This window comes from Candoia aspera, chromosome 5 (assembly GCF_035149785.1).
Source record: "Candoia aspera isolate rCanAsp1 chromosome 5, rCanAsp1.hap2, whole genome shotgun sequence".
Taxonomy (NCBI): Eukaryota; Metazoa; Chordata; class Lepidosauria; order Squamata; family Boidae; genus Candoia; species Candoia aspera.
In genome coordinates, this window is record NC_086157.1 from 98,272,624 (window position 1) to 98,283,559 (window position 10,936).

Consider the following 10,936-nt stretch of genomic DNA (forward strand, 5'->3'; position numbering starts at 1 on the left):
CCTGCGCCGCCGTCAGCTGTTGGAGCAGCAGCCGTATCACCTGCATCCCCTCCTCCAGCGTGTCCAGCCTTGCCGCCGTCTGCAGACTCCTGCTGGTGCGCTCGCCACTCCGCTCGCCCTCGCCTCTGGTTGTCGTGGAGAAAGGACCTTCCCTCGGTCCCTCCGTGGTGCCGGGCGATCCCTCAACTCCGTCCGCCCTGGGTGTCGGTTCGGCTCGCGTCTCCTCCGGGGTGCCGGGCGAGCCTGGAGAGGATCCCCTTGTCTCGCCCCCGGTGGCCCACGGGCCCTGGGGCGCCGGGGTGGTTCCCTCCCACTCCTCTTCCCCCGAGCTGGATCCCATACTTACCTGGGCGTTGTGCCGCCCGGACCTCAGCCACATCCCGCCCGAGGGGAGGGGAGCTTCGCCACCGGGTGCCGAGTGGTTGTTCATACCTAGCAGGGTCCCTCACAAGCTAGTTGGATAGGTGCTAGGTAAAAAAATTTTGTGGGTTCCCGTTTTTATGTCAGGGTCAGTCTTGCTTCGCAATAAGGCACGGACTCACTTAATAGGTATTAAGGATTTCCACTTTATTGGAATGGTGGCTGACAGAACGAAAAACGGGAACGGGGGTGCGGTGGTGATGCACCCTGTTTATACCCTCTTGCGGGGTCCCGTGCTCCTCCACCCTTCATTGTCCCCAATCCCTCTTGATGGGCTCCTTGATGGCTGTGTGGGCATTTTCCCGGTGTCTTTCCTTGTCTTCTTGGTTCCGGTGTGTCCTCCAGGGCACCAGGTGCGGCTTATCGCTGCTTATCTGAAGCCCTTCTTTTCAGCTGTATATGAGTCCATGGGTGTGGGTGCTTTGGGTGCTTGGATTAAGCACTGTTTTAATTATCTCCTTCCCCTTTTCCTTAATGATCATGATCAACGTTGTGAGGCTCTTTGTGCCTTGCAACAGGGTCATGACAGGTGTCTCAGAAGCTGAAAATGCTGCTGGTCCAAACAATGTCGTTAGCAAATGTTGTAGCTGTAAATATTGCCATTACATCTGATAGATGATATTTATCTCTTAACACAGCGTATGTTAAAAATTCACCATCATCTATCAGTTGGTTCAAAGTCAATATCCCTGCCTCCATGCAATTTTTCTGTATCACCGTCTTTTTCCCAATTTTCAAAATTGGGTTTCCCCCTAAAGTCAATTTAGCATGGGAAAAGGAGTCAAATCTTCTTTTATTAGACATCACATTCCATAACTTTCTAACTGACACAATGGTTTCCACAGATACTAGAGTTACAGTGTATTTTGATCCTAATACTGCCCATCCAACCAAATGTGCTATATAAGTATACTCTAAAGTTGCCCAAATCGTAAAATTGACACCAGTTGTGGGCTTCCAGTATTTAATACTTGACAATAGGTAAGCATGATGATATAGCTCCAGATTTGGAAAACAGAATCCTCCCTCATTAATTGGTAGTAGCAATAAAGTTCTGAAGAACCCCATAGAAATTTTCTAAACAAATAATTTATTTTCTGAAAATATTTTCCGGATATATGAACTGGAATTCCTCTCAGGATATAAATTAATCTGGGAATAATATTCATTTTGAGAGCAGTCACCTTTCCCCAAAGGGTGAGACTTAGTGACTCCCATCTATCAATATCTGAAGAAACCTCTCTCTATATTTTATTTATATTACATGCTACTAACTGAGTTATATTGGAATTGATGCCAATAGGTGAAAATTTGGTTACCCATTCATTTAAGGAATATCAATTCCGTATTTGTACCGGATCCATTAAATTTCTAGGTATGTGCATTCCATTCTGCAACATGTTGTTTTAGCTCCCATTTAACTTTCATGTGTTGTGAATATACGTGCCATCTTTTATTTTATCTTTTTTCTCTGTCAAAGTCTATTCTGGGGTTGTTTCTGCCAATCCTACACATATCTATTCAGAAGTAGACATGTGTCAGTGTGAGGGTTGTTTCTAGGAATAATTAGAAAACCAGCTAGAAAATAGATCTGTAGAAATATAAACACCAGGAGGAATGTTTGCTGGGAATGCTTAATAAATAAATGGGATATTGAAAATTACTTCAGAGTAATCATGATGTGCTCATTTTCAGCTGTGTATCATGACTTCCCAAACTTTTATCATTCCATTTCTATGGGATTAATTAAAACATCCAAAAACAGAAATTTGCTAAATAAAAACCAAAGGGGTAGGTAGTGAGGTAGTCCCACTCTGGCTAAAGACCTCTTGAAATTAATTCAACTTTTAAAAAATCATTAGTATTAGTTTTATGGCTTTCCAAGTTGCATTATCTTGAACTGTGAAAAATATTGCACAATATTTTTATGTCATTTAGAAAAGGATTCACATCATTTCCACTGGAAAGGAGGCACCTAGTGGCCTTTCAAGTTCTTGTTAAACTACAAGTCCCAGCAGCCTTTGCTATTGGCCATAGGCTTTCTGGGAATTCTAGCACCCTCTTTAGTAAGGCATGAAGATATTTGTGTTCGATGTGGTGCAGCACATCCATATTCCTGCCAGTTGGATTAGGGTAGGGTGGATAAAAATTACAGTGAGGATAGGCCTCATGATGATGATGATATAATGCGAATGGGTCCCCAAATTCTCAGAGGCAAGATTGGCTTTCTAGTCCGTTCTGGGAAAGAATTTTTTATTAACTGTGATATGTTTATTTTAGGACTTACAGTACAGTTTTCATCTATTTCCCTATTTCAACATGGCAAGAGACTGCTTTCCTTTCCAGCTGTCAGGGTCAGAGGGAAGTTCTGAGGGCCACAAAAGAGGGACACGGGGAGGGGCATGCAAAATGGTCTTTTTTTTTTAGGGTGAAATGTTCTGGTTCAACATCACAATTGTCGTTGCCGGTTCAGGATGGGATGTCTTGCTGGAAATGTTCCAGTCATTCCAGGAATGTTTTTAGTTTGAAGCACCTGTTTTCTGTTTGAAACAGGTGTTTCCAGCTTGAAGTATTGCTGTTTGGAATGTAAAGCTTTTCCAGAATAGTCAGGAGAATAACTGTTATAACACATGACTGTTTCGAACTTGGAACAGGGTGTTTTAAGCATGGAACCCAGCACTGTACACTTGAAATGTTTTGAATTTGAAACACTTTGTGCATCATTACTCAGGGGCTACAGTTTGCCTATCCCTAGATTATATTTCTATAACTTTTCTAAGCACATATGGAATAATTATTCTTGTTACATGGCCATAGTAAAATCCATGTCAGCATTGGTACCACAGAGTGTTGGATAGAGAAGCAATTTGTATTGAGATATAATATTAATCAATTAAAATGATGTGATCAGCATTCAGAAAGCCCTAATGTAAGCATCTATATAAATGTACATTCTTCAGAAGTTTAGATTAAGAATTCTAGTTCAGGTTGTAGTGATAATTTATTTTATATCAGTAGATACATTATAGTTTGCATTTTTATATATTAAAAATGTTGCCACATCACCCATTATGGTAAACCGGTTCCTTTTAGAGAGAAGACGTAATGGGGAGAATGTGAATTCATATCTTACACAACCAGTGCATAATAGCGTTACTGAGAATTTTGTACATTGGCTTTAGAGAATATCCAGAAATTCAGCTGGGTTTGAGACAGGTCAGAGCCATTAAATGGCTGTAATAAAACTGTAGTTCATAGCAATGGTGATACCCATGGCAGAAAACTTTACAGCCCTACAGTGATATCCAAGATGTATAGACTACTATGCTAAACCAAATCAAAACAAATTGCATTATGGCTTACGTGCATGAATTAAGCTAACTGTGGTTCAATTAACAAAGCATGGCTATTTAACAAATCATAATACAGTGTTTTCCATGAATCCAGTAAGAAAAATAGAAATGAATTCTTAATTCATTTGAAGTTCAATTTTGTGCATGCATGTTTTAAAGAGCACCCTGTTGTGTATTACGGAGCTGACTCCAAAATATGTTGAGGGTTGCAGTGGAATCTTGTTTTCCTATCAGGGTAGCTTAATGTGAGGTTTCTTGCTATTGAGACAATATATGTAGTTTTTGATTCTTTGCAATGTCTTGCTGCATGCTGTGAAGAATTAACACTTCAAATTCTTCTTTGCAGATATGACCACTTGACCACAGGTGTCCACACATCTTTCAGAGCAGAGGAAATGGCAACGGTCAGTCACTTAACAGTTTTATTATCCCAGTGCTAGGAACAATACTACTCATTTAATATTTGCTTCCTTGCTTTGCAGAATCTTAGTGATGACCAAGATGTGACATGTTTTTAATACTTCCACAGCACATTGGGAAGCATTGCAGATCTGGCCCTGAACTTATTGAAACTTCTTTAAAAGATGAGGAAGAGACCAAGTTAGCAGGAAGGAGTCCTGGAGCTCAAATCAAGCCCTCCTGTCTAACTGTATCAAAGACACTGGAGATAGGAGTGGGAAAGTTGTATATCAAGAGTTGACATTTAATTTGGCAGGGGAGGGAGGGCTACAGGGATTGGGGAAGATGCAAAGTGGGTAAAGCTTTATCATTCATTTGGGTAGAGTCATGAATGCAGCAGTGCACGCAGTTCTGGGCACTCCACGGTTCACTCGTGTTATACTGCTGTTGCGTGAGCTTCACTGGCTCCCAGTTGCTTGCTGGTTACAATTCCAGGTGCTGGTTATCACCTTTAAAGCCCCACATGGCAAGGGGCCAGGTTACTTGCTGGACCACCTCTTCCTGAGGGTATCGGCCCACCCCACCAGGTCACATAGAGTGGGCATACTCCAGGTCCCTTCCCTCAAATGTTGCTATCTGGTGGGATCTCAGAGGCACACTTTCTCCGTAGCCTCCCCAACCCTTTTAAACAGCTTCCCATCTGAGATTCAGAGGGCCCCTAGCCCCTACCCTTTTAGCATTCCAGAAGGCCGATGTCATGAGTACTGATGGCAAGCAGGAGGGGGCCTCTATCCAGCAGCCATTCAAAGAGACACAGATCAGACCCGCCTTAACTTTTGGGGTTTATCTGTCTGGGTTTTTCCCATGCTTCTTCAGTTTGTTAGGATTCTGTTTTATGTAGCAGTAATAAACACTAGAGACCTACTCCTCGTCTCAGCGTGATTTCTGACTGTTAGGACAGCCGGGAAGACCTGGCTCTTCTCCCAAGCATTGAACTAGGATGGGGTTGAGTTCTGGGGCAATAGAATGGGTGGTTCTGGTGCCTGGTGGGAAAGGTGTGATCTATATGGTTGCTTTTATTGGTTATTTTGAGCCACCTAGGATCACAGTGTGAGACAGACAGCCATTTAAGTTCATAAAATAAAATAAAAAATACATATTTTTTCTGTTTTCTTTTTTCCTTGGTTGAGGCAGAGCTTCAAAGGTTTCTTTAGGGATTTTTTCCTAAATGTTAAGTCTATTAAAGGCTTCAGTGGGAAATGGTAGCAAATAAGTTTGCTAAAGAAATGAAAGATAAATAAACATGCAGCATTTATATATTTCCGTATTCAAAATGGCAAGAAACCGTAATACTGATTTATGTCAGTTGTGGTCAGAGGAAACTCAGACAACAAACAATAGTTGCAAAGCCTCATAGATCCCTAGGGTCTCTAACTGATCACCCTTGCTATAGAGGCTGAACAAGTCAAGGCTTCCATGGTGATAAATAGGGCCTATAGATGGATGGTTTCTGAAGATACAGAGCATAGATACTTTATCATATTTTTATCTTCTGTGGGGTAAGGGTGGTATAAATGTGGTCTGCCCCATCCTCATCCTTCTTCATGTGGCAAGTTAGATGAAAAATGCTTGGCTTAAAGATTCCCACTGAGTTTAATGGCTGGATGAAGATCAGAATTCTTTCTCCTGTTTGGTTGATCACTATACCAGAATTGCTCTTAATAGATGCAATCCAAAAACTGATTGTACAGTGCCTGTACTGAATGAAACCTTGCTGAGTAATGTAGTTAGCAAGTGCACTCTCACCAATACCATTTAAAGAAAATTAAATGTTACAAGAAATAAAACATGAGTTCTGTGTCCAATTTTCCAGTTTCTTTCTAATATGTAATACAGGGTCAAGGTTGAAAACTAACATACGGTGGTGAACACTAGCTCATGCATGAACTTAAGATCTTCTCCAGACTCACTTCCAAAAGTTGAGATGCCAGCAGAGAGAGGGGCTGAGAAAGAGGTTTTTGTAATCAAGACCTTGTCTTTGGAATTTTATTCCTAAGACTTTTCTTGCCAGCACCAACATGTAATACTTCTGATGTAAATAACTGAATTTTTTAAAATATCCCCAGCTTTTTTATTTTAAAAAAGCCCACTGTTTTATGAACTAATTATAAACCTTGCTTTGCTCTGATTTCATCTTTGGTTTGTTCTTATCTTTCATTCCCAAATGTTCTTACATTTTGTATTATTGATTCCATTTTTTTAATGAATTGCTTGGGAACCTTTTGAGGATGAATGGGAGACAAGATAAGAATTTATGAGTTTAAAAAAATTGCCCATATCATAACATCCTTATGCTGTTAGTTTCTTTGCCCTCTGTTCCACTCGTGAGATTTCATTGGTAGGAATAGAGAAACATTGTTTTGACATTAAGAAAATGGTCCTGTATGTTGAAGAAAATGCCCCTCGGAAGTCAGCTTACTTTCTTCTACAAGTAGCTCTGAATTTGTTTTGTGGTTGTGTCATACATGCAAGTATACCCAGTGACTGCAACTGACTGTTGTCATGGCCAGAGTCATAATAATTCTAGGCTCTCTTGGTGACTACAATGCATATGTCACAACTGGAAGATATGTAAGTCTTGGATGGTAAGAGCAATTCTTTTAAGCTAGGGCTTAGGGACCAAGAGAGAGCTTTTTGTACTCTGTCCACGCTGGCTTGTCATGAGAAATTCTGTCTCCAAGATCCTCTTCATCCTTAAAAGAATTGCAGGACAGTCCTTGGAAATCATCAACACAGTTGGTTCAGTATTCTGACTTTTTAATCTAATACAGTGATTCCCTCATTTGTGGGCCAAAGACTGAAGTCTTTCTTCAAAAGTTAAGCTTCCCTTCTGGAAACACCTACAATATTATATTTGTTGGAACGAGGAGTTGCCTTTCAACTATGGTTCATGCCTGCTAAAGTCTGCTGAAGAACTGCAAGGCACTGGAGAATTCAAGAAGCATTGCCATGTCCCCAAAGGGCAGTCTGATTCCTAAACTCTGTTAACTAAGCAGATAGGAAAGCAGGGCAAATTTAATTATTTAAGCTAGCCTGTAATGGCAAGGAGGACACCTAGGCCCTGCTCTGAGAGCAGATGAAGAGGTTGGTTACGTATTGTGTATATACATAAGCATGATGTGCGCTCCCAGCTTTAATCCAGAGAAACTCTGTGCCTTGGGGATTAGACATTGAAGATGTATCCCTCTAATGCTGAAGTCATTGTGGACTGTGGGTTTGTAGTGTATTTAGCTAAAATGCTACCATCCATACACAAAAGGGAGTTTTGGGGAAGACCAATAATTAAAAAATAATAATCTAGGGGAGACTTTAAAATGTTAGTGTGGGTGGGAGTCTGAAATAGAGCAAAAGGCATGGCTAAACAAAACCACTCCACAATATAATATTTTATCTCAGGCCTGATTTTTATTAATTAACTGAATAAACTTGTATACTGTAGCCACCCATCTACCTGAAGGAACTTCTGAATTTTAACCTGATCAGGCTAAAGAATATCTCCTATTGCAAGATCCCCTGAAGACATTTGATTATAATCAGCTAATAAAATATTGTTGGATCTTGGATCTAGTGTTACAATATCTCTATTGATGTTTTTCTTTTAATTATGTACTAGAAATGAGGATTTATTTAGAAAAATGATATTGATATTTGTATATTTTTAATTTAATACTTGTGATAAATTGAACAATATCTGTTCCCATTCAAGAAGTGCATGTCTATTCATTCAGAAACTTGCTTTTCAGCTGTAAAGCTCAGAATATGAAAAACTAATTATGAATTTCTACTCAGTATTTCTTGCAGTTCTAAGATGTAGCCAATTCTTGCATCATTTGCCAGGGTTTTAAAATGTTGAAATGTTTAGAACTAAATTAAAGTATGCTAAAGCAATTTATCTGAAAGATAGAAATATCTGCAAATGTTGAAATAATGCCACCACTGTAGCCAGGGTGCTATTAATATTACCATAGAAGATAATTGTAATAAAGAAATAGGTATTTGTGGCTTTGCTTGGTTGAATAAAAAATCTCTATTTTCTTGATCTCTTCATAGGCCCAGACATGCAACTCTTCTTTGCTCTCTGAACCAACAAATAAATGTCTTGATGCAAACACAGCTGTTATGATGGACAACACGTCAACATGGAATGAGGAGCTGGAAAATGAACTTTTAAAAGGTAAACTCATATCTTTGCCTCACATCGTACATGACTTGCAAACTCTGGATATGAGAGTGTTAAAATTGTATAAAACACTAGACAATCCATGATCCGTTGGGTCATCATTTTCATTGTTCAGAGATATTTACCCAAACAGATCAACAGAATGACCACGGGTGGGCAAAAAAGCAGTGGGAGCAGGAGCAATTTCCAACTTCCTGCTAGCTACCCCACTGACTTTGCTTATAGGAAGTTTGCAGGGAGAAAGTCAATGGGGAAGCCAGCAGGGAAGGTCGCAAGTTGCTCAGGTAAGTCTCCCCCATCTGCACACCCTCCCCAGCCCCTCTGCTCTCGCACCGTGCTGGCCACTCGCGCAGCCCCACGCACCTTCCCCAACCTGCACCACACCCTCGCACACTCTCCATGACCTGCACGCTCCCCGACCTGCGCTGCAGCCCCACACCCTTCCTGACCTGCGCCGCATCTCTCACGCCCCCCATGCACCCTCCCCAACCCACACCGCACCTCTTGGGCACCCCATCACTCCTCCCCCACCTGGCAGCAGCCATTTACCTGCCTGTTGGCTTTGGACTTGCAACTTCCTGCTGGCTTCCCCACTGATTTTGCTTGTGGGAAGCTGGCAGGGAGCATCAGCAGTCACGATCGACTTTTGACCTCCTGGCAGCATCCCAAGTGATTTGTGGGAAGCTAGCAGGGAGCGCTGGAAATGACAATCATGTGACCATGGCTGACTGTGGCAGCACAGCAGTGCTAAAGCAGCCACAACTTGCCAAATTTCAATCCCACAGGAGTAATGAGTCCCAGATTTTGCATGCATTCTGTAAGTTAGCCCATTTGAGGTACCTTGGCTCAAAAATTGTTGTCCTATGATGCACCATTTCGCCCAATTGAAGGTTACAAACGGATAGATATGAGAGTTTTAGTAGTATATAAATTCTTATATACAAGTAGTCCTCACTTAACAAAATTGGGACCAGAATTTTTGTTTGCTAAGTGACTCAGTCATAAAGTGCAATGTCAGGTGAATGTGCTCCTTAGCAACCGAAATTCCAGACTTCTGGTTGCCATCATTAAGCAAATCACCATGGGTCATTAAGCAAGGATGCCACATAGTCATCATTTGTGACCTCCTGCCAACTTCCCCATTGACTTTGCTTGTAGGAAGCCAGCAAGGAAGGTTGCAAATGGTGATCTCGTGACTGTGGGACGCTGTGACGTCATAATTGCGAGCTGGGTGCCAAGTGCTCGGATCATGATCATGTGACTGCGGGGTTACTGTGACTGACACAAGTTGACATAACTTGTTCTGCACTGTTGCAAGTTCGAATGGTCGCTGAACGAGTGGTTTTTAAACAAGGACCACTTGTGATGCCACTGTGGCCACCTTCCCCAAGCTGGTGCTTTCTGAATGTGCTAAATTTCAGCTCCCAGTCAGCCTATTGGCAATGCTTGCCAGGAATTCTGGAAGTTAGAGTTCATGTGTCTACAGGGCAACAGCCTGGGGCAGACTGCCCTGTAGTTTCACCTAGATCCTCTGAGTGGAGTAATAAATGAATTGGATGATCACATCATGGGATTATTACCTTCCATTTTACCTACAGACCTACAGCTATCCTGTTTACCTTCAGGTACTAGTGCAATCTGTCCAGACGAGAACTGACCCTTGTAAAAATTTCTAGCATGTCCTTGGTTATCTACAGTGGCACTGCTGTTGCTGCATGGGGGACATTAGTTTGGGTCTCAATGTCCAGGAAGACTACCAAATACCCCCCGCTAACCAACACACAGCAGTTTTATCAGTATGTTGCTATAAAAGAATCTCTTGAATTTACAAGGCCAAGTGGCTGAACCAATGGAGAACAAAAGATACGCAGTCTTCTTTCTGGCCATTCCAGGAGGTTAGCTGGCTCTGCATCCCCAAAGCTGCATCTACTTGCTACTTGCAAAGAGTTCTTTCTTTTGACATTGTGTGCAGTTTCTGTGGTATGTTCGATGCAGCACTTTTATAATCCTCACTGGCCACCAAGGTGGAAACAGGAAAAGCACTCACTAAAAGCAAATGGAGGAGGCCAAGTGGTATGGGAAAAGCCACAGCAGTTCCTCCAGAAACTCTAGGATCCTCTTAAACTTTATGATGCTTCTCCTTGGTCTTTTTCCCCAAGTTCAATCCAGATATTCCTATTTTTCCTCACAGGACAGGGACAAAAACTTTATTCTCCTCTGGGACTACACTTGAGTGCTCATTTTTTCAGCTTCTGAGCCCATAGAGCAGTGTTTCTCAACTGTGGCAACTTTAAGATGCGTTAACTTCAACTCCCAGAATTCCCCAGCCAGCATGCTGCTTAAAGTTGCCAAGGTTGAGAAACTGCCATAGAGAGTGTGGCTGGTGATAAGGTGACCTTACCAGAGTACGTAGAGTAGGCCCGTTCTTTTCCATTTCAGGGATGAAGCTAAGAGGCAAAATAAATGTTTTAAACCCCAGTCGTGGGGAATTAATGCCTGGATTGGCCTTAATTCGCACTGAAAA

The 10,936-nt window shown here is 41.7% G+C and overlaps 1 protein-coding gene across 1 annotated transcript in view; it reads left to right on the forward strand.

Moving 5' to 3' along the window:
- The window catches only part of EXPH5 (exophilin 5), a 57,580-nt gene that overhangs the window by 39,274 nt on the left and 7,370 nt on the right, over nt 1–10,936 (forward strand). Inside the window, exons 4-5 of the mRNA XM_063305807.1 lie at nt 4,120–4,177; nt 8,283–8,406. Of these exons, the coding sequence (XP_063161877.1) occupies nt 4,120–4,177; nt 8,283–8,406 (182 nt within the window). The remainder of the gene's footprint in view (nt 1–4,119; nt 4,178–8,282; nt 8,407–10,936) is intronic.